Source organism: Falco naumanni, chromosome 2 (genome assembly GCF_017639655.2).
Source record: "Falco naumanni isolate bFalNau1 chromosome 2, bFalNau1.pat, whole genome shotgun sequence".
Classification (NCBI taxonomy): domain Eukaryota; kingdom Metazoa; phylum Chordata; class Aves; order Falconiformes; family Falconidae; genus Falco; species Falco naumanni.
The window spans coordinates 80,854,096-80,878,838 of record NC_054055.1 but is presented as its reverse complement, the minus strand read 5'-3'; the positions used below and the strand labels follow the sequence as shown (position 1 = coordinate 80,878,838).

General features: G+C 40.5%; 1 protein-coding gene across 4 annotated transcripts in view; it reads right to left on the bottom strand.

Moving 5' to 3' along the window:
• The window catches only part of PKNOX1 (PBX/knotted 1 homeobox 1), a 49,557-nt gene extending 31,023 nt beyond the window's left edge, over positions 1-18,534 (bottom strand). Inside the window, exons 1-4 of one of the 4 annotated variants that reach the window (XM_040585173.1) lie at positions 18,408-18,534; positions 7,488-7,548; positions 6,833-6,915; positions 2,222-2,323 (exon numbers count right to left, since the gene is read on the bottom strand). In XM_040585173.1, the coding sequence (XP_040441107.1) occupies positions 2,222-2,272 (51 nt within the window). In that variant the 5' untranslated portion in view covers positions 2,273-2,323; positions 6,833-6,915; positions 7,488-7,548; positions 18,408-18,534. Of the gene's footprint in view, positions 1-2,221; positions 2,324-6,832; positions 6,916-7,487; positions 17,579-18,407 lie in introns of those variants that run through there. The other 3 variants (XM_040585172.1, XM_040585170.1, XM_040585169.1) reach the window with 3 other exon arrangements.
• Positions 18,535-24,743: the final 6,209 nt, after the last annotated feature.

Below are 24,743 nucleotides of genomic sequence, written 5' to 3'. Positions count from 1 at the left end.
CCCATTGAAACATGCATTTTCTTAGAAAGAATTGAAATATTCTATGTCCTTCCAATCTTTGAGTTATCAGGTGCATAACCTCCCCTGACCTTTACCACTCAAATTTATGTATTGTAATAACCAATTATTTCAGGAATATTGACCTGTTGGAGAAAAGAGCAGTAACTGCTTCTACAAATCCATTTAACACAGTTTCACAACCTGCCACTGCTGGAAAAACACCACGGAGACACAGCTTCTACTGAACACCTCCTAAACTGCACTAGGTGGCTGGTAATGCCTTTGAGGTGCTTTGAAGGTGTCAAATGTGGTTGTCCCATCACCTCCAGCTAAATCCCTTTTCTTAAAGGAACCTGACCTGTGAAAGTCAGTTTCCACCCCCCAATCCAAACTTCTTTGTCTTCTCTCCTTTGAGCACTAGGAACCATCTGTAAGAAGACAAGAAATTACTGCAACCTTTCTTTTCTATTTTAAACCTAACGACATCTATCTTGACTAGAGGACAGACATTGTTCTAGGTATCACCAGGCAGCCAGAACTGGCACCTCCAGAAAGGAAGTGTACAGAATGCAATCCTCTGCCCTCTTTTCCTGTGAGATGTACGTATCACATCACTCACAGAAAACCTCCAAGAAGAGAGCTGGCTTCCAGAAACTAGTAGAGAACCTGACTCTGAGAGAATGTAATCTATTTTCACACAACAGTAGCAAAATAATTTATACTATTCTGAACAAGAAGTCTGGGATAACTGAAAGGTTTGTGCTTTATTACTTGTCGGGCCATCTCCTAAGCAAAATCAGAAGCTGAGAAAATGCCAGCGTATCCTACCCAACAGAGCAGCATGCCTTGCAAAAGCTTCCTCAGCAAGCGCAGATGATTTTTAAAACAGAATGTTTGCAGAAAAGATGCAACTAATGGACTCGCCGTGGCTAAGGACAAGAAGGCAGAGCAAAATAAAAGAGGATGACTCATACAATTGATTATAAATGTTGAGCTACACATCTGCAGAGTCTGAAGGGAGAGAGCATGTTCAGTTAGGGCTCTATCTCACTAGGAGGAGAAAACAGCTCACTTAAAACTGCAAACTACTTTCTGTGGGCCATTTCCAAACTACAAAAGCTACAAGCTGCCAAATGACCTATCTTGGTCACCGAGAGGTTAAAATACAAAATAGAAAGAAAAGGCTCTCTCCCACTCTGTTCTTTACAAAAACATGTATTACTTTCACTGATGTGTCATAGGATGGCACGTATTTGCTGGGGGTATATAGTAAAAGATCTAAGGTAGGTGAGAGGACACAGAGAAATTAAGATTTGCAATAAAAGAAGCAAACAACAACAAAAATCAATAATCCCAGATTGCATTCAGATACACATCTTCTAAGAGATGGGAAAAGTTGCTGTTTTTCTTCTGACTGTTCGCCACTGTTGCCATCTGCTGACAGAAGTACTTGTTTTTACTGCTTAGGGCTGACACATAGTAATGTAAAAATGTGTCTTCAGAGTACAGGCCACTGCATGACTTGTCTCCAGTTAACAGTATTTTAATTTAGCAATTCAAATTGTTGCAATATACAGCCTGTTGTACAAAAAAGAAACATCATGACCAGACATATCTCAGTATTTTTCATTATTCTAGCTGTTTGTTAACAGAAATAAGAAACTGGAATCCCACTGACCAGCTTTGAAGTTAGTAATTCTAATCAATAAACTCGTTAAAATTAATTCAAGTGTTTTAACCAGTTTTCAGCCTGCAGCATAATTGCATCAACTTATATGTTGTCAAAGTAGCATATAATTCTAGATAACTTGATTTATCCTTCACTTAAGCAAGACCAGCAAGTCTATGACTGTATAAACATCATCTGCCTACTGTAACTGCAAGCACATAAGAACACAGACGCATCATATACACAAAATATTACAGATATCCATTTGACTTTCCTAAAAATAGGAACATTACAGCACACAAATCACCTAGAGCAGATTCAGAAGAAAATCCCTTACCTAACCATTGTTGCACAAGTTCAGCAAAGTCATGCTAAGTCTTTAATAAGTATCTAAGTATTAAAGAATAGCAGCTTATCACTTTAAAGATTTTGGTTTACAAACAAGAACAGATAGTTAAACAATGACAAAGCAGACTTTTAAGGAAAAAAAACACTACCTTTTTTTCTCTTGCTAACTGTATTTAGTTTGTAGAGAAAGAAAACCACACCCACCTGTTGTCCATCTTGATAGTTGTCTATACTTAATGTCTGTGTTGCCATCATGGTTAATAAAACGTTAATTATGTCAAATCATCATAAGTATGAACAAATATTCTTAAAAAAAAAAAAGAAGTCAGTTACAAAAGTGACCACTTAGAATTCAGTTGTAAAAGATTAAGATTTATGTATACCTCCCCTTGTAAAAAAAAAATCAGCAAGTTTACTGACAATGGTAGTTACATACATATTCTCAGAAAAAAAGTTGGAAAACACAACAGATTTCATCAGCAAAAAAATCATTGTATCATTTTGTATTTTAGATTTAAATTTTTCATAAGAAGTTGAGGTTCTTTTACATGCATAAACTTCAAATAAACTTTAGCATTTATTTTTGCACTACTTATTCTAAGGTAATACATAAAATCTAGAAACAAGCAAAGATTTATGTTTCTGTTTTGAAAAGTCATTACTATAACTCAAATAACAGTAGTTTACAACTAATGACCCAAATGTAAAAATTGTTAAGAATTCCTCATCTCTTATGAGTATGAATCCCATATTGTAAAGTAATGGCCTGAAATTACTTTTAGAAACCAAATATTCAAATCACTTCTGACATCAGGAATCTACAGTCCAACTCATTAAGGCTCAACAAAGAATGGAACAATATCTAGCAACTGTTAAACAACTAGGCCTATGTGAATATATAGTTTCAAAAGCAACCTAAGAATTCACAAGTCTCATTTTCATAGACCTTCTATACTTTGGGAAATAATAATGTTAATTGGATTTATAATACAAGTAAATTTATGTATGTTATTCCTTCTAAGCATTAGCTGGAGTTTGGTGCCCAGATGAGTTCAGCATTTTTTTTTTTTAAAGTTAGACATTCAGCGATTTAAAAAAAAAAGTAGCATAATATCAACACCAGATAGTTTTTCCATCAAATTACTAATTCATTTTTCATTTTCTTGTCAGATTAGCAGCCATTATAACTGAAATCACACAAATCATTAAGCTATTACCATTAAAAACTACCACAAAACTCAATTTTCCTTGACACATAAGGAAACCTAATTTTTAACGACTATAAAAAATACTAATATTAGAAAAGAAGATAGAGCTCAAGTCTTGAAAAAGATTACATCCAGGTATTAATTCCAGCTTTTCTGCTTTCTTCCACTTAGGTCAATATCAAACAACTAAGTTTTAGAATTTTTATTGGTTTAAGTTCTGAAACAGAGCCTTTTTTCTTTGTAATGTGTTCAACCACTACACATTTTTTCAGCTATTTTTAAATCGTCTCTTCACCATTGCATACTGCTACAGTATATGACTATTTTGAAGAGCAATTTTTACATTTCTGGATATTTTCCACTACAGATTATAACAGTCTCGAGTACATGTCTAATTTAGGAAAAACAGGATACATTTCAAGATTCCCTTCATTGTTTACTTAACAGCTTCAGGCATAGAGACAAACTTCAGGCCTTACTTTGCATCAGGTTCTACTCAAAGTATGATTCCTAAGCATTACTGCATTATTTTTTTTTTTTCCAGTTTTAAAGACCAAAGTAGTTCACCAGGATGACATAAGCATGACTTCACTTACAAACTAGGTTATTGACTTTCACTCACTCGTGCTTAAATGGAGCTGTTACTCTTAGGGAATCTGTGCCATTTTATGCACGCAAAAGCATCTTGGGAACCACAAATATGAGCAGACAGAGCAGATCTTGGTTCTGGCATTGGGTCATGTGCTTGCAGAGCTGAACAAGCTTCTATTTGTAGACAACATGCACATATCATCTTAAGTAGCTTGTGGAATACTAGCTAAAAGGTATGCTACAGTTTGGGGACTCCTATGATGAAGTGTATTTTTCTTAAGAATACAATTTACAGAGGAAAAGAGTAAAAACTGCATTTAGAGGTTGTCTAATAGCTTTAATGAATGTATTTTCTGGTTCTAGCTTGTGTATCTGTCTTTTTAAAATCAGTATCTCTTTCTTTGAAACCCCAAATACATTATTGATTTCCCCACCAAAATAAAAAAAACCAGGAACGACATAATGCACTCACCAATAGGAGTGCTTAGTTTTTATTTTTTTTTAAAGTTGTGAATCATTTAACGTTAAAATTAAAACAGCATTTACTACAATAACAAAGTGAGATATCTTTCAAAATACTTTAAGGGGACGCATTCTAAAACACCAGCAAGGGCATTAGTGTCTTTCAGTATTTAGAGTGAACAGGCACATACAAAATGCTGCTTTTCTTCCTTCTCAAAAGACACGCATCTAATTCCTGACCATGACATCCGAAGCACAGACCAGGCTACCCTCAAAATAAAAGCAGAACAGTTGAACAGATTAACAAAGAAAGAGTAAACACTATTTAATCTTTTAGAGGCTGAAGAAGTTCCTCACAAAATGCTGTTAAAATAAATTGTTTAGCCGTGGGATAAAGATGAAGTTCTCAGCGAGAAGTGAGGAAATAAGAGGTAAAACAGTCACATAAAAAGAAGAATGCTTTACAGTTAGCAAGGATGCAAGATCATATTAGTGACACAAAGAACAACATGGAGAGGGAAGCAACAGAGATAACACATGTAAACTGGTAAAGACAATAGGATATGGCAAGAATTTCTGAAGAATCAGACAAGCTGGACCAACCCTTCCTTCCAGATTTCCATAAAGAAGAGCCATTCCACATCTAAATCCCTCAGGCCACACTAAGGAAGAAAGAGGTGCACAGCTTTGAGCTAGATCCATAGATTATTTCATCAAGAAGGACTTTGACGCTATTCTCTCCCAGGGGAACAGCTGGAAAGAATTCTACATGGGTATATCATTTATTTCCCGTAAGAGCTTCCCCTCTGACTTATAATTACAGTAGAAGAAGATTAAGCTATTAGGCAAGATAGCAACTGATGAGATTTAGTGAAGACAACTATTGCAAATCAAGAAGAACAAATTGAGCTAATCACACACTTAAATTGAGGCAATTAACTGAGGAATTACTTTGGTTCACTAAAGAGAAACATCTCCTCATTACACAGTAGTGGTAAGAAACAAACTATGTTAAACTTTAAGAAAAATAACTGAAAAGGTATTTACACATTTGGCTTTTATAACCTAATTTAGGGTAAAGCATCCAGTTCTAGTTAGCAGATACACAGCCTAAGCAGATGTTCATTCTGCAAACGATGCTAGATGAAGCTGGTATCGCTCCCAGATGTTTACCACTGCCACCCTGCCAGAGCTAATTACTTCCACAGCTCTACCACTGAGCTCACAGAACACGCAAATGATTTCTCATCCTTTTTACATTAAGTCAGTTAGGCTAGTTCAACCCACTGTTAAAGGTGGCTATGATGTAAACCAGCTGACTTTGTCTTAAGTACACTGCTGTGCACTCATACAATCCCAGCTCTCGGTTGACCTATTAGCATGGTAATTTCTGGCTCATATGTGGTGATTATCAACTCACAGCAGGACCATCTTTAACCAGCACAGCTATACCCAACACTATATGACCTAAGGTATCTGAAACGAGCGTACAAACCTATGACTTTTGGACAACTTAGCTTTAAAAATGCCAATTAATCTTTGTTAAAGAAACCGAGAGTAGAAGGAAAACTGTGCATTTGTGTTACATTAAAAGAGTTACAAGTAACAAAAATAAGCTGGGGGTGAGAGAGTCAGCCAGTCTGCTTCATGCAGAACAGAATTAACTCTCATTCTATTTATTTTGAAAACACAGTGTGAGGAAAACCCAAGGAAATGTTTAAGGTCATGTAAAGTGGAAGCTGATGCATGAACTGCAATCAGAAACTCCATTGATATTTGTGGCGAAAGGGAATTCATAGACGCATTGCATTCTGCAAAACAAAGCAAAAAGGAAAAAAAACCTCAAGCCTTTAATAAAAATAAGTATGCAGGTAAAAAGTAGAGTAGAAAGGAAGCTAAATTAAGAGGAGTAATCATAATTAGAAATGTGGAGACTTTGTGCAAGGTAAGGAGCATCTAAGAGAATAGATTAAAGGTGAGCTGAAACTTGTACACAAAGTCATCAGTTAACACACATCACTCCTCACTTGCTCTACTTCTTCATAATTAAGAGCAAAGGGACCACCCAGTAACGTTAACATAGGGTGCAAGTAAGCTGTTGGAGTTCAGTAATATCACTTTTAACATATACAAGCTACAACAGATGTTTGTAAGAGATATAAATAGTTATGCTTCAGGCTATAAACTAACCACTAACTGTCTCAGGGTTGTGAAGAAACTACCCAACAGACTTGTTAACAAGTTCGTTCCTTCTAACTTTCCCCTACACACGTTCCTTTGAAGTCCTTCAGAGAGAAACGGACGACTGGCAGATTCAGCACGGCTATTTGTTCATTATTTAACTTCAGTCCTGGCACTTGCTCTATACAATATAGATTCTTATATTCACACACAAAGTTAAAAAGAAACAAAAAACAAAACGGCGAGCCTGTTTGATGCATGGAAAGCATCTAGAACTGGCTTCACTCTTCATCAAAATAGATGATGATATTTGCTTCCAGGGCACGCTGCTTTCTAAAGGAGGTAAAATACTGGCCATGAGAAAGCTGCTCACCCCTTTCCTTCAATGGGTTGAAGATGACATTATTTTGTTCCAGCAGAGTGATCCCACTGATGTACGATGTAGGGGACAGAAACCTAAAAACCAAGAGAAATATTCAGAAGGAGACAACAACAGAGAACATATTTCCTGAAACTAAATATGATTACAGAAGATGTTTTGCTTTATTATGTGGTTCTCTCCCCAAGTTTCAATAAACTGACAGGTTTTTCATGTTTTGCAATTTTTTTAAAATTTTTAATAATTTCCGATCATACCCACTATCCCATGCTATTACTTCAACTTTCTCGCATGTTATTCCATTCATTCTCCATAATTACCTTTGTCTTTGCTGACACTTTTAACAGAAGACTACATTTGGACTGCTAACTCACTTGGTGTTCAACCTTCATATTTTACTCTCTGGCTCAGTGTCTGTCTGCTTAGACTAGACAAGACACATCCCAAAAACAAAACTACAAAATGCAAATAGGAATAACTCAGCAGTGTTGTAAAAATTAAGCATGAAACAAAAAACAAAACAAAACAAAAAAAAAGGCTTTCACCTTTCTTCAAGTTTAACTCCTGCACAATCATGCTTTGAGTTTACCATGGAATGTATTCTAATTATGGGTATGATCAAGTAATCTACTACATGATAGAAACTTACAGACTATAGGAAAGGGCACCAGCCACTGTTAGGATCACATGTTCTGTGAAGACAGGTTCTCCTACAAGATTATTCAGCAATTTTAAAAAGCTTTCAAAAAATTACCACTTAAAATTACTTTAATTATATTTAATAGCACCTGTTTGATATATTAAAGCTATTTTAAAGGAGTAGTAATGACTGTGAAAGCAAAGTAGCAAAGATTGTGAAAATGTGTTTAGAACACACAACTGCTGAAAAGCATCAAAAAGCCTTCAAAACTATCTCAGGGCAAGTTCCAGACACTAATGTTGCACAAAGGCCATCTGAAATGATACAATGGCTAAACACACAGATGAGATCTTGATTCAGATTACTTCTGTTTCTCACATAGACAAGGCTGGGAACTACATACCCAGTTTTGCCAACTGCATAAGAACTAGAATGAAAGTAACTCCCAACATTTTTGAAAGTGAGATGAAGTTGGTATTTGGATTTTGAGAAGCAAAATTCATCCACACATACTGTAGAAATGTTTTTCAGACAAGTTCACAGAAAAAAAACAAGATGCTAAGGGTTAGTCAATATAGATGCCATCTCGGTTCATGAAACCTGGCTCTAGAAGGGCAGGGAGAAGATACTCTGAGGAGTTATAAGGCAGTATAAGTTTCAGACATGGTTAGAGATTAAGTACTGAGCTAGAGGGAGTTTCAGTCTGAACTGATACGCCTGGTCTTGAAGCCTCAAGGGGAAGATGACATTAGATGTTCTTACCAGTTTCTCTTGAACTGTCAAAGACTTACGTCCCCAAAGAATGGGCTTCTCTCATTTTTGAAACTCAGTTCTGTTCTGAGAAGACAGAGTACCCTCTTAGTCCCTTCTTCACACGCTATTTACCTTCCATATTTTTGGTATTCATTTTCACCCACCTCAACTTACTGGGCTACTTTGAAATAGAGAACTATTCACTATAGCAAGAGGACTTCTCACTGTAACATCTTCTGAATGGAGGTCAGATAAATTGGTATTATCTGTTCCTTGTCTCTTGCTCAGACATAAAGGATGACTACTTCATTGCAGGTCTAGAAAACTTGTTCCCTTCAATCAGAAACAACTGCAGCAAAGAACAGATTGTGCCACTGTGCCAGAATTGGTCAATCAAAAATATTTCATGTATGAAGAAGTAGCCCTTGCCTGCAAAGTCTTCAGCTAAAACTCTGGAAATAGGCAAGTTTCTAGACAGAATATGAGATACCAAGGGCAGAAAGAAAGAGGTACTGAAAAAATGCCAGCCCAGGTGAAAGATGCTGCAGAGGAAAAGGTTTGGCTGAGAAGAAGCCAGAGGTCATTGCAGTCATATTGCCTCCTTCCACGAGACACTTGACAGCAATGAAGACTAGAGTCTAGCCTAAAACACACCAGACAAGGAAATGAGAGATCTGAGCTTGCATGTTATATCCTCTCACATGTGGGAGCAAGAACAAGGAGCAGATACACCTGTTAAAGGACAGAGACAACATCAAGGCACTATGGAGCCTAAACTTGGAATTGCTAGTGCCAATTTTTTCCTTTTATTTCTCTTGCAGACAAGTTTTAAAGTCATTTATCATAATAAAGATGCTTAACTATGAAACCAAAACCAAGAGCAACTTGCTTTGTCAATTAAAAGGCATATCACCATTGAAGATTTTTACTACGAAAATATGACCTTGCTCATTCAAGTGTAGAAGTACTCTCTTTTCAGTCATTCTCTCATTTTGCACATCAGCTGGTAAGAAACAAAGACCTGTGCATACATTCACATATGCAAATATTAGCCAACATTGAGATCAAAATACATTTATATTTGTCTAGATTTAAGTAACAATAATTAAGCAGTATGTATAGTACATATGACAACATGCTATCAGGGATTCATTCTACTTTTGCTGCAGAGGTTCTCTCTCCATCAACCCGCCTACAAAGAGACACTCAGTAAAATTAAGACAAACAAATCAATATGAAGTTGATGCATACAAGTTTATTAAAACTGCTCAATGAGAACGTACTCCTCATTCACCAGCAAGGTGGCTTCCATTTCCTCTATCTTATATACTTACAAAATATAGTCATTATTTAGAAAATTATACTTTTAGAAAAACAATGTTACTATTCGGGAATATAATACCAGCCTCAGGGAGTTGTGCTACGTAGATACAGCTAAACAGTTATTAGACAACAGCTATGCTGTTGATTTCCCTGTGAGACAAGCCCTAAAAAGCCAAGAAACCAATTTTCAGCTGCAGTAAAATGAAATTTACTTTGTGTCACTTTTTTCCCTTTATCGTTTGGTGGTGCAATAAAGTTATTTCTATATTAATCATGATAAATATGAGATTACATTAAAAAACAAATGCATATTATACTTTAATAAACTGAAAACTAAAAATAAATGAGAATCCACCATTAAATTTCTTCAGAAATACAGGCTACACTCAAATCTATCATCCACCTTTCTTTGCCTGTAGGATTTTGAACATAGATACTATGTAACACTGGCTTTATTCAGCAAGACCTCTCCAACATTACACATACCGATTTGCTGTCCCATTAATCGTTCATAGCATCCTACTTTCATATAACCTCATTTCAGAATTTAACAAGCCATACAAAGTATTTATCTCAGAGACTATATTCCAAGCACCACCACACAATGTCACACAGCATAACATATGACGAACCACCTCATGAAACAACTTGCATTACTTTAGCAATTCACTCTTTGTGTAAACTCTGTTTTCAGTATTTCAAAGTCGTTCCGGAAAATCCCCTATTCGCAGATACCAAATATGAAAAAAAGTATTATAAAACCCCATACTGCTTCACAAGTTAAAATTGCATATGCAGTAACTGATAAAATGGATATTAAAGATGCATAAAATAATTTAAGTTTCTCAAGGCACAACAACAAAAGCAGAATTAAGGGCATCTGGGTCTTCTAAAGAACTTAATTTCCTTAATTCTGCATACACCCTTTGGGTTTACAGCAGCATATTTCTTGGGAAGCACACATAACCATGGTTCACATATCACCAACTTACCAAAGTGCTTAACAATAAGAAAGATGAGAAATCCTATCAAATCTAGTCATAAAATAATGTCGCCTCAGTATGCTAGGTATCTTGCCTCCAGGTAGCTCTTGGCATTGCAGAAGGAAATCCTCAGGTTGCTCTCCTACATTCTGCCAAATGAAAACTTCATTCTTCTAACTATTAAGAGATTCTCAAATTCAAGATAATTCCTGCAGCATCTCAGTTTCTCCTACCCATTTCACGCTGTAATTTGACCCTGCTTTATTAGCTCCATAAAGTAAGGAATTAAGAGGACTAAATAGAAACTTTGGTAAAAGGAAAATAAAACTTTAGGAAAAGAAAGCCTCCCTTCTTTAATTGCTCCAAGACTCCCAAAGGATTAGGGTATGAGGGAGCAAAAATATTTCCCATTACTCCCTCATCCATCCCCAATATTCACATAGGAAATGAAGACTCCTTCAGTTTTTACATTTTTTCTGTATTCTTAACACTGCAAACAGGACTTTGTATGGTTCTCACTTGTGAATCCTAGCATACACATCATGAATCCTCACACGTATCTGCTTGTCACAGGACAGAGAAGTATTTTTTTCCCCCCTCGGTATTTACCCAGAGTGCTGTCATCGTAACATTGTAGACCCAAGATCAAGAAGGTAGTGTAGTATCTGCCTGGCTGCTATGGTGGTAAGAGGACTGCGTTAGGAAAGACTACCAAAACCGCCTTACATACCAGAGGACGTATCGGCAATTCCATAGCTGGAACAAATTCTGGTAAAACTTTCCTACTTAATGATATTTAACGACTTTTTAAAGCACAATTTTAAAATAAAATAATAACATACACACACCTCCAAAAAAACCAAATCCCTCCCCAAAACACCCAAACCAACCCCCCGAAACAAACAAGGACAGTGTTCCCCACATGGATGAAAAGCAGGTCTGCATATGTGCTAAACCCAACTCCATTCCTTTGCCATTGAAGCCTGTGGAATATCTACGCAAGTATGTAGTGAATCTCTTGCTTCTGGAGACACTCATTTTATCATATCCTTCTAGGCAAATTAAATCAAAGCAACAGGAAATCCTATTTTAATGATTTGAATCAGCACCCAATAAACTATGACTGAAATTAATCTTGTTTTGTGTTTATTCTTTGCAGTTTCATAAAGAAGACACAGAATAACCACCAATCTCAGTATGCCTTTATTGCTATTGAATACAATGTTAGCAAGCAGTTTATGTAAGCACACGTAACTTCTCTGACATTTTTATTAGAAAACCATAAAAGTTTCTAATGAGTCCTTCTATGAAAGACTGAATTCCTAATGCTGCTGAAGTACAGTTAAAGGATGAAGACGGTTTTTTAACTAGTAACTCCATTTAAAATGCACTTAAGATGTTGAATGCATAAGAAAATCCCCTCTACACATTTTTGGCATTTAAACACTTCATGAAGATTAAGGTGTTCCATTGGCAATTATTTCATTTTTATGCCTCTACACAGTTTTAGCCTTAAAACACTTCATCAAGGTGCTCCATCATCAATTATTTAATTTTTATGTCCTTCATGATTTCAGAAATAATGAGCCTGTCAACGAACCAAGTGTTAACTTGGACTCACTGAATACACTAAAGTGACACAAAATCCTGGTCCTGCAACCCTCTGTGAAATCCAGTTCCAACTGGTCAGTAACTTTTCCATAATCTTCTTCCCTCTTTTGACTGTAACATTTGGTTAAACAAGAACATCTTCGCTTTGCTACTAAGTGTAGGCCATAAAATGAACTGTAATTTTATTTTAAAAATGGTGATTAAATAAGAATTCTTCCTTTCCTGCTCCACTTCACCACAACTCTTTAGCAATGGTGGACCAGAAGCCATCAGTTCAACTAGTTTTTGCAAGTCAGACATGTTCTAGCCTCTTATGTTCCTCCCGCCAATGATCTTCATGTTCCCTTTCTTTTCTATCCATGTCCTTTCTGCTCTTCAGCCTCATACTACCCTTCCCCATTATTCCTTCCACACCCATGTACCGCTTCTCCTCCTTCTCAGTTCTTGCCCTCTCTTTTCCCCCCCCACTTCTGACCATGTGTCATTTTTGCTTTTCAGGTTCTTGGACCTGTATTGCCACCAAACTTCCATCTCTGTTCCCCACCTCTCCCCAAATACCAACGAGCCTTCACCTCTCCATGAGTACAGCTGCTGTCTATGCATTCTGGGGTTGGGGGAAAAGCACAGATAAAGAAAGACTATTCAGGATTAAATTCACCCATCACCTACTGCAGTGGGATGCATCATGCTTAAATACTTGGTCCAGATGATGACTGCACAGTCAGGTGACATGCAAGGACCAACAGACAGGAAGATACCCAAGTTACATGGATTATTCAGATAATTTAGTTAATAAATATTTGCCAAGTTACCATGCATGAACCAGGTTTTCCAAAGTTTTATGATTTGTTGAAGTTTCTCAAGGAACAGCTGTATGCTCCATCTGAATGCTTATGCTCTACAATGCTAAATTCTAGAACTGAAACGTTGGTATGCTCTTAAATAAGGCAGACTAACAAGCATATCCCTTCCCCCCCTTAAATTAACGTATTTACTTTCTCTTAAAGTAGTTTTCAAAATGCCAAGTCATTTTAGCTTAAAGTTTCCGGAATAACCCTGCTCAAACGTATTCATCATGGCAAATTTCAGTATGAGTAACAAATAAGCCACTGAAAACACCATCTCCAAACAAAAAATAGAATAACCAGGTCACCTTGCTCCTGGCATTGCTACTATCATGGCCTGTAACACATAAAAACGGGCTAGAACACATATAAATTAAGTGATCATAGACTGACCTTGGAGTTCAAGATCTTTAGTTATAAAAACATAAAACAGCACACGCATTTTTGTTCCCCTGTTCTCTAGGCATGTTAAACATGTGTAAAGCTCCAATTCCCATTTCAAAATCGTCTCAGTTTCCTTTAAGTATTAAAGACTTGGCCTTCATTTTTCAGTAATAAGTATTATAATATCCTTTTCCCTTTGTTTTGTTCTCTATGTAATTTGAAAAATAGCTAAGCAGGATGTGAAAAATAGCCACATTTCCTAACTTCCTGTCCTCAAGAAAAAAAACAGCCAGTTCCAAAAGCTCACAAATAAAATATTAATTGGAATTTGGTGGTTTAAAAAGAAAAAAATGGATCCCTCTTTTAGTAGCAGTAAGCTACCACATTCTACTTTTTTGCCTGAATTTACTGTTAGCTGCAGAAGATCACAGAGATCCACAGGTATAGCAGGCTAAGGGGCAGTATGCGATTATCACAGTCAGTTAGCTCCCATTTTCAAAAATCACCGTTTGACTAGGCACTGAAATGGCCTTCCATTTAACAGCAAATACCTCTTTTACACACTTATGTAGAAAAAATGAGAGTATCATGGCCTGAAGTAGCTGCTATATTAAAAACAAACAAGTGTGTTCATATGAAGGATGATAAGCTAGCATGTGATGACAAGTAGATCTAAGTTTTATTTCCACTTCTAACATCAACTTCCTTTTTGTCTTTCAGTAACACACACGACTTTGTATCCTCAGGCTGCTGGCCGGGGAACCAAGTTACTGCCCTTTACCAACTTCATAAAAAGATGCTGCTCTGTAAACAAAGACTGGTGTTCCCAGATTCTCGGTGTCACTACTTTATTTTCTACCCAGTTCCGTGTGATGATACCCGTGTACCACAGTTACAACATGGAACAATCTTACAGAGCAAAGTGAAGAACCTGCTAACAAAGGTGAATACTTCGGCATTCCATTACCTCGGGGAGAGCAACAATGGTCTGGCTACAATACTTCAGTAACATCTGGCACCAAGTTAAGCAAAGAAAAGAACTCTACCAGCAGGTTTTTTCCTTGCTCTTGGAATCCTCTCGCTTAGAAGAGAAGTTGTTTTACATTTTGTAATATTGAGCTGTGGTAAAACACACATCCCCACCCTGAGACTCACTTGTAAGCCTACAGACACTTTTAAACACTGAGAGTCAAGCAACCAGCTGCTGCAAAAGAGAAGTAACATTTGTAGCATTTCAAATTACACACCAAAAAACCCAATTCAGTCTTACTTACACCAAAATAAAATATTCAGCTGCTTTATTGTAAGCTTTCACATGTGTACCAGTTTTGCAGAGGTAACATTTGATTTCCAGACCACTACATAATATTCTGAAATACAATTTGGACTACATCTTTCTTCACTCAGGACATTAACACAGCCATTAGAACAAGCAGCTCCACTATCGCAGTAGTGGCTCTGTGGATCATTCACCCCTGGCCGTTAGCACATGGCTTAAAAACATCAAGAGAGCTATTCTTTTCCAGGAAACTGAATTGCTCCTAAACACTTCTAAACTTGCTGTGGTAGGAATCAGAATTTTGATGACTTTATTACAGCACTGCATTTATAGTACAGGAAAAGGTATGAGAAAAATACACTCGGAAAGCAAAATTCTGAAAAAGGAAGTACAGCTTCTAGAAGACACATCCATTTTATAAGACTGAAGTTTTCAGAATAAACACATGTATTGCACCCATTCTGAACTCCTTTCAGCTGCACTAATGGAAGACTGCAAGGATTTAGTTTTAAAATGTTACTTTATATCCAAAAGACAATCTGAAAAAAATCAAGGCTGTAACTTACTTTAACTTTTTACATGCCGAAGTGAAATTTCCAAATATGAAAGAAACCTCACCAACTGTAACAATAACATACACAAAATCTGAAGAATTCTGTTTTACTATTAGTACACAGGAAATGTTAATGACAAATTCCAGTCCAGCAAAGCACTTGAACTACATGATAATAAGACCCACTTCAGGTATGAGAAAGGTATTAGTATTCACTTTACGTAGAGAATACACATGCACAGATAAAAAAAATGCACGCCCCAGAATCACTGGGGAGATCGATAGGAATGAACAGTATCAGTCGTCAAAGTCTCAGTGCAGCGCAATAGCCTCCATGCTACCTATCTTTACCCTGCGAATGAAATAAATGTAGGTATGCCTTTCACTACTTAACTGAAGCTTACATTAAGAAAATATAGTGAAACCTACACTGAAGTTTTCCTATGGATACTTTGAACCTAAGATGACAAGAAAATATGTAAAGTGGTAACAGTCAACAGTAAAAACATACTATACACTTTGTAAGATAAACTGAAGATAAAACACACAATTTAAAAAAAATCCTAATTATTTGTTTTGGATAGATTAAAAATAATGTCATACCAAGAAGTGTGAGACTGTTTCTTCACACTGAATAAATGTGAAATATTTTGAGTTTTTTCCCCTCACAAGTTTTTGAAAACTTAAGTGTAATGATTATATATGGCTACACACAGACTCAAAAAAGGATAATTTGGCAATTTTATTTTACAGAGCAATTTAGAAAATGCACTCAAAATGCATTTGCTGTTGCTCGATTACTCTAGCAGTGACACAGTCTGGAAATACATCAGAAGATTCCTGATACAATCACAACAGTTTGTTTCCTGGTTCAGTATAATCCATGAAATTGGTACATGCAGCTAACAGGCACTAACCAGATCTCATTCTTAAACAAGACTTCAGCGCTTACCCAGCTGCAAAAGCTATATTACTTTAACTGCACATATGTAACTAAAGGGATATAACCCCATAGCACAGGCAGACCATAAACAGTTTATATCCCACAGAGGAAAGGGAACAACCTGTAAGTGTATCCATGGTATAGAAAATAGCAAGGTGCATAAATTTCTTAAGCTACAGTTGTTACAATTCCCCTAATCAAACAATCTGCACTGGTGAAACTTTGCCCAGCGCATGCTCTAGAATGAAATTACGAACAGTATCAGGAACCAACGATACATGCATATTTTTGTAAAGACTAAGAAAGAATCTTTTAGCTTTTTTATAACAGTATGATGAGACATTTAGCATACATTGAAAATGATCTACACGCTCCTGCTATCCTCTGTAAGATGCTGGCTCAAGCGTTTTCCACCATCCACAGATCAGAACATATTGTCCACACTCTCTATTCCTGTGATCTATTTAACGGAACGCACACATCATATTCCAACACGGGGCAAGGACAAAAACTGATCTTGCCTGGATAGCTCTTAACTGCATGTGACAAAACAAAAAAAAAAACCAAACCCCAACACACTCAAAAAAATGAACAAACAAACAAACAAAAACCCCCAAAACCACCTTAAATCATTATGTGGCATAAAAATTCACCTATAAGGGCATCATACCAGATCTAGAGTCTCATTCTCCCTCCCAAAACCACACTAGTGATCTAGTTAGATGTAACTGACAAAAAGGGGTCACAAACTGCAGCAGCAAATAAAAAAATAAGAATACTGTGACTGTGTCTCTAAAGTTACATTGTATGTTCCCATTTAGGACAACAGAAAATATTTAAGAAATAATAAAAACAGGTAGTTACAAGCTATACAGAGAAGTATCACACAGGCGTGTTAACTACTTATGTTGTTAAGCAATGAACTCTGCGCCATACAGCTGGTGTTGTGGGAATGAGGGAAAGCCATCGACTACTCCAGGGAGACCCGGGACATGTGGCTAATTGAGGCAATATTTCAGGATAAAACCAGCACTTGATTTATTATTGTTTACACACATCATATGCAGGGCCTCTGGGCAATGTCAAGTTTCAGCTCCTAATTGCGGCTGTGTAAACACTCAGGAAGCCTCGGTCTAGGTGTCAAGAAGCCTCTACACATAACCAAGAGACAATGAGGTCACATCACAAAAAAAAAAAAACAAAACCAAAACAAAACCCCAAAAAAGAGAGGAAGAAACCGCCTCACGCCAGAGCGGCGCACACTGCCCCAAGTGCCAGCCGCTGACAGAATCTGCTTTCTATGAACTGGAGGGGAGGCGGGGGGGCACAGCCCAAGGCGCGCCAGACCCCGCGCTCCCGGGGGCAGGGCCGAGCTCCGCCGGAACGCGCCGCCACCGCCGCGGTCCCGGGGCCGGGGGTCACCACCCGTCCCGCCAGCACGGGGCCCGCGCGCGGCCAACTGACGCCGCCAGCCCCCTCCCCCCCCGCCCCACGCCGCGGGCGCCGGGGCTGGGGCCGCACCCGGCCGGGCCTGGGCAGGTGCGGAGGGGAGGCAGCTGCCGCGGCGGTCTGATCCCCGCCACGGGCGAGGGCTCCTCGGGCTGGCTCGGGGTGGGCCGGGTCGACGGGGCCTGGCACGGCAGCGAGGGGAGGCGGGGGCGAGGGGGACCCCGGAGAGCCCCTGCCGGGCGCTCCGTTCAGCCTTGCCCTGCCCCCCTTCCCCCCCAAGGAACGCCTGCCAGCGCGGCGCTGGCCCTTTAAGTATCACGTCGCCTCCCCCCCCTCCTCCCGGCGCCCCCTCTCCCTCCGCCTCCTCCGCCTCCCCCCCCTCCGGCCGCCGCGTCTCCTCCGCGCGGCTCCGAGCAGCGGCCCGCGCTCCCTCTCGCCCCTTCCCTCCCCTCCCCTCCCCGCGCGCGGCGCCTGCGCGCCCCCGCCGGCGCGCGCCCACAAGAGACAACGGTTACATCGGCGGCCGTTCCAGAATTTTCCTCGCTCACCCCCACCCCCACCCCCCCACCCTCCTCCCCTCCCCGCGCCTGTCCGCCACCGCCCCTAACCCCCCTCTGGGCGAGTTGCGGAGTGCGGGTGCCCCCTCCCCGCTGTTCCGCGTGCCGGGCTCGCCCCCCCCGCTCCTTCCCCAACCACCCCCCCGGTCTGGTGGTACGCCTGGGCCCGGCCGGCGGCGGCGGCGGCGGGCGCGCCGTGATGGATGGCTGGCTGGCTGGCTGGGAGCGGGTTTGAGTGACAGCGCTTACCTGGGTGCCAATCTTCGTCACACTGACAAGCGGCTGCAGCAATCGGGACCCGCACCGCCGCGACACGCGTCACCGCGCACACACGCACCTGGCCAATCGCCGGCCGCGCCGCCCGAGACGACACTACGCCGCGCATCACGCCTCATCAATATTCACCGCGGGGGGCGGGGCACGCGCCGGCGTAGGGAGGTGGCGCGCGGAAGCCCCGCCCCGCCGCTGTGGCGGCGGGGCGGGGCTTCCGCGCACCGCCTCCCTACGCCGGCACCTCCCGGCTCGCGCTTATGAATATGGACGAAGGAGGCGGGGAAACCCCAGCCAACCCGGCCACGCCCCTCCCCTTGTCGAACCGGGTGGGGGGAGATGAAACCACCTCCTCGCGGTGGCGGGGGGGAGGGGGGGGGGGCGGGGGGGGCAGGAGGGAGATACCAAGTGGCTCCTCCACGGGGGGAGGGGGTCGCCCTCTCCCCGGCAGTTTCCCGCCGTTTCTCCTCAGCCGGGGTCCGCTGCTTTCCCTGGGGCCGCCTCAGGGCTGGGGGGTGTTGGCCCGCCTGGCACGGCCCGGGCGGGGGCCTGTGGGAGTCCCTTGCCTCGGCCGGCTGTCCTCGGCCCTGAGAAGCCCCGAATCAGAGAGACTCGGTGGAGGCAGCTGGGGGTCTTACTGGAGGACTCCGCAAAGGCTGTACAGGCCCATGTTCCAGAAACTCCGGGGGAACTTCTTTCTTTTCCACCGTGTGTGGTGGAACTGCCTGCTGAAACTGCTCGGCAGGTCCTCGGCCATGCTGTGACGCTTCCTTCCCCAAACCTGCTCCTGTCTTTCTTCAAAGCCCGGTCCCACTAAGCCTCTGAGTGAGGGCAGACGCCACACTGCAGCCACCAAATATCCCCAGGACCCCCCGAGGTCCTGCCGTGACCCGAAATAAAGGTGCTGGGTACAAATGTCTTTTCCTGAAACTCTGCTTCGTTTCTCCGCTTGGAAAACAGCATTATCGCAGCTCTTTCCTCATGTTTTACCACCGTTAAATATGCCCTGTTGCCCTAAACTTCTCAAGTAAGGGGCAGAAGAGTAGACAAAATGCAGTTTCAGACACGTGTGCCTTGTGGCTTAGCCCTTTAGCTGGTGGGATATTTTAAAAGTTTCTCTCTTGTAGATTCTCTGCTGTGCAAAAGGGCTTGAATGTGTACCTTTCAGTCGAGTCACTGGGATGATCTGTCCTCCCTGCCTTGCTCCTCATTCTTAAGATGTCTGAAAGATCATAGCAACCTCTCTCTTTGAGGGCAAAGGTTATCGAGGAAGGGAAGAAGCTGATACACACAGAGCAAATCTCATCTTGGGAAGCTCAGCTCAAAACCAAAGGAGGTTTAGTTTCAGGTTTTGTAGTCCCTCTGCAGAACAGCAGCTGGAAATCTCCTTGATTATCCTGTACCCCCGTAAACTGGGAATGCTCTGCATTTTTTCAAGGTCAGTGCCACTGTTCCTGTTGGTTTAACAGTAGCGAGCCACCTAGTTTGTTTCATATAACACTTTCCTGGGCCAGGCCACTTAAAGAAGATCTGGCTAATAGTCTGGCAATAGAAACAGCTACTCTAATGTTCCTGCAAGCCAGGTCTGCCTACAGTCCTCTGAGCCTAACTGCTGTGTCAAGACCCTGCTCAGCCAACAACACAGTTGCTCTCGGTCTTCAGGCATCTAGTCACTCTGTGCACACTGCCACCATTTGTCTGCTAACAAAACAGTCGTTTCATCCTCTCGCTAGACCGCCTGGAGCCTTTACAGGAGTTCATTTTTGAGCCATTTTTCCCTGTACAGTCAGAACCATGTGGCCATCAGGCTGGTGAACAGAGAAAGAACTTATACACCTAGCAGAGAGAGTGGGAAAGAAAATGAACTAAGCTAATCCAGAGTGCTCAGATGTGTAAATCAGGTCTCAAAGTTCATGTGAATGACTTATATAAATAAGATTTTTAAAAAATACAATTCTTAGTTTGTCTTATTCAGAAGAGCCTCTTTCTCTATTTCTGCTCTTGCATCGTGTACCGCCACCTCCAGCAGAGTTCCTGTGGCCAGGCTGCTGCCTTCTGCCGCAAGTTTCACCTCTCATTATCCCTGACACATTCATTAGTGACACATTCACTAAACAGTGCTTAAAATTAACTGGTTCCCATGCCCAAACCTGCCTCTTCTTCAAATTTGATTCTCCCTGCAAACCCTTTGTTCTCCTTCTGCCTTGCCTGCACTTCTTTGGATAGGAGTTCACCCATTTCTTCTGAGAAAGTAGAGATTAAATTCAAACTAATTTAGTTTCTGTTTAATCTCTTCTCCCAGTGATCTTCAAAGCTTTTCTCGATGCCTTTCCCAGCCAGAATTTTCCTTTCTCCTCCTGCTTCCCTTTGCTTTTCCTTCCCTTCCTGTCTGCCACTTTCTCTTCCCCAGCTCTGCCCTCACATGAGAGGTGTAGAAATTCCTTGTCTGCTGTCTTCCCCTTACCTCAGTAATCCCATCTCTTGGGTCTCCTTTGTAATTAAGATTACTCTACCCTTTACTCCTCTCAGCCTCTTACACTTTTTGTGGTTCTAACTCCCTCGATCTTAAAGCACGTGACTCCCCAAGCACTAGAATTAAGAAAGTCTGGTTCCCCACTCTTTTGTGCCTCATGGTTTGTTAACTTTTAAGTTCTAAGGTGAAAGCTTTAATGGAAATCTCTTCCAAAATTGTGGGGTACTTAAGCTCTCTCTTTTGTCAGTAGATGTTACCTAAAAGCTCTTGCTGCAGACTTTCTGTCATTCAGGGAGGACATGATACATCTTTCCTGCTCCACACCTTATTTTCATGAAAGTTACAGGAACTAAATTATTCTGACAACTTTAATCCTATCTGAAGTAAGTCGCTAGGTTCAAATGTTATTAAACAACATGGATACGCTCCGGAATATACCTGTACCTACATGACATGATCATATAAACCTCGCTCCCATAAGAAAGTAACCTATAAATCATGCTTGATCTAACTTGTGCCTTCCAGCTGCCCATCTCTAAACTCACTGTTGCCAACCACTGTCGAGAGGTGCCTGCTTTTCATTTTATCTTTAGTTCTCTCTGATACAGCCTCTTAAGGCTTGAAAGCTAAGCTTAATTTTTAAAATATCACAGCTGCAATGACTCCAGGAGATGAAGATTTAAGAAAAGCACTAAAAATTACAAGGCTTTTGGGAGAAGCCTGCAACATTTGGAAAATAGAAGGAGCTGGAAAGAGAGGAGCAGCAGGGGAGAGGAATGAAGTAACTGAGATGAGTGATTCAAAGGCAAACAAAAAACCCAACAAACAAAAAAACCCAAACAAAAATGGAAAACATAGGTACCCTTTTCTTTCTTTGTTTCTAGTTGTCCAAACAAACTCTGTTGTTGCTTACCAGTTCTGAAAATGGACAAGGGTCCAATACATAGGACAGAAGGCAGCAATTCTCCATACTACACTTTTTACAAGGATTATTACGCAACTGATGCAGTTTTAAGCCATGAACTTCCATTGGTATGGGTTACTTATTTAAATGCAATGGTGAGAGGGCTGCTTTTTTTTCTAAAAAAGCAAAAAGCTACATGCCAAAGTGAATGAAATGCCATTTTAATGTTTTGCAATTGCTAATTACAAGTACATAAAAGTGAGGTTCTGTAATATTTAGGCTTGTAACTGCAAATAACACAAAACTCAGATTCTCAGACTTCTGATACTTTCTTCACATTGCAAGTATTAAAAAAGCTTATTAGGTATAGCTCATTACTTAAAGCATGCACAGATATGTTTGTAGGGTCAGGACCTTACTTGGTTACCGAGAACAGTCCCAGATATGTAACAGCATTCTTCACAGTTGGACCAAATATTTGCAAACACTAAGCTCTGAAGGTTCTGTCTCACCAAATGAGAAAAAAAAACACTCTCCCAAACTGTACTCTGAAATGCACTTTCAATTGCAGTTTAGTGATAGCAGGATTGTGTAAAGGTATTAGAGTGCAAAATTGTATCTTACATACGTTGCTAGACGAATTAGGATTACTCTGACACCCTTTAGCAATTTCCAAGTTCTAAATATTACAACTGTGTGCATAATATCACATTCATATGCATTTAACCTCTTCAGAAAAAGGAGACTTTTCATAGCTCTTGATTGTGTGCTTTGCAACTTTTTCATATGTAAGCTTTCAAAGGAAATATTTACATAGAGGTGAAGGGATGGGCTTCCACGCAGGTGGCAGTAATCTGTACTCATAACTTACTGAATAAAGAGTGTAATTGCAGTGATAAGACTGGAATAATCTAAACAGAGCAGGGTTTTCCCCGGATTCTCATTAAAATCAGGTGAGTTTTTAAGTGCTGATCTCTTAACACTGGGAGGCCTCTGCAGCAAACCAGTTTCTTCTTTCGTCACTCCAAGGGAAAAAAGTATGTAATAAGACACGTCAATGACTTAGTTGTCCTCTGGCTGTTTGGAGAGCATTCCAAAAAGCAACCTCTATGCTCCCTGTTTGCAGGCACAGCACATCCACATCTGCAGCCACAACATTACGTGGTATAGGAGGAGCCTGGGAAAAATGTGTGACAATTTATAATGGATATGGCTTTTAAGATTTTAAAGCCGAAATTAATGAGTTAACTCAGTCTAAATAAATGTCAAGCTTTGCTCAAACTAGATCATGGAGATCTGGGAACACTCCCTCTGGAGAAATTAAGAGCTCATGTCCCACAGCAGGACTTGGGCTTGGACCAAGAGCTGGCACTGCAGTACAGTACTGCTGCAAGGAGGTTCTGTGTGGGGATCAAGATGCCTTTTTGATCATCCTTTTGATGAGTTGTTATCATCCTATGTTTTTCCACACTTGCTGTTCAGTAGAAAAACCAACGTCCTTAAAGCCTCCTTCAAAAAAGGAAAAATTATAAATGCCTTATTCAACGTTTCTCCTCTTGTTAAATCAAATTCGAATTTCCAGAGCTGTACATTAGCTGAATCACTGGCTGCATACTACTCACTCCATCTGTTTATATGGTTGAGTCACTGCATTACCAGTATCTTAACACATTACTTGGAAAGAATTTGGGGCAATCTGCAGGATAAAACCCCAAAGCTCTCTAAGATAATGTTCCCTCCTGTATGTTGTGTAGTACCATACTCTAACATTGCTCCCTTTCTGCTATCAGAGATGTTAATTTGAACAAACCGCTGTTTTACAAAAAAGAGCTTATCATAAAAGTACAGCTTCCCCTTAAGAGCTGAAGATTGAGCTGTGATGTAGAAATCCTGTCATCTCCCCATGTGCAATGCCTTGCCCTGGGAACTGTGCAAGGAGTTCCATGGTGATGGAACAAACATCTTTCACAATCCAAGGCATCTTTTTTCCACTTGAGATACTATAAGATTACCTTCTGAAGGCAAACTCTCTGCTTTTAATGATGCCAAAAGTTGAGGGTATCTTTTTGTTTGACTGCAAAGTTTCTTCAAAAATATGCTATATTAAAAAGACATTTTTATTTACCTCATCGTGGAGAGAGGGCAAAAAACAGGGCAGAGGGGCAGAAAAGCAGAGTCAGAAGGAAAGACCAGAAGTGGAATTGCTAATACATATCTTGATTTTTATTTTACGAAAAACATAAAAATTTTGTATGAATCTCACCATGGAGGACTAGGAATGCATTCATGTTATTCTGGGAGTTGAGAAGGAGAAAGTGAAACAAATGAAATAAAAGAAAACCAGTGAGACTAGTTTTACCTTCCAGACCAAGGCTAGATCCAACTCTCGCAGAACTCGGTGGAACAATTCCCACCGGTTTGAGCAGGATTTGGATTCGGCAAAGTGAAATGCAGAAAGAATAACCAGAAAGCATTAATGAGAGGTTCTGAAACACTGGTCTACAGAGCACTTTCTTCAGTCCATAGAGACTTTTCTTTCCTCTCCATTACTCATTTACTTCCAGCTGCTTTTATAGGTTTCTGCATTTTGGAGCCTAGAAGAACCAAAGGCGTTGGTAACAGGGAATGAGAATGGCTGGCCAGCCGGCCTGCTCCCGACACTGTTTTGCAGATGGAAGAGGAAAGAATTCAATTGCTGAGTAAATAGAGCAAAAATAAAGAAGGGACTATCTGAAGGAGTAGAAGGCCATTAAGCTGAGAGGATTAGGTGGCCTTCAGCAAGGATTAGGTGCTTTGCTGCCTAATGCAACTGTCTAGCCAGGCACCTGAGCTCCGAGCACAAAGCAAGAGAAAAGCTGAGCTCCACACAGACGTCTGCACTGAGCTAAAAGCAAATAGGAAATGCCAAGGGCAGAAGCGTTCCACAAACATTCCCCTT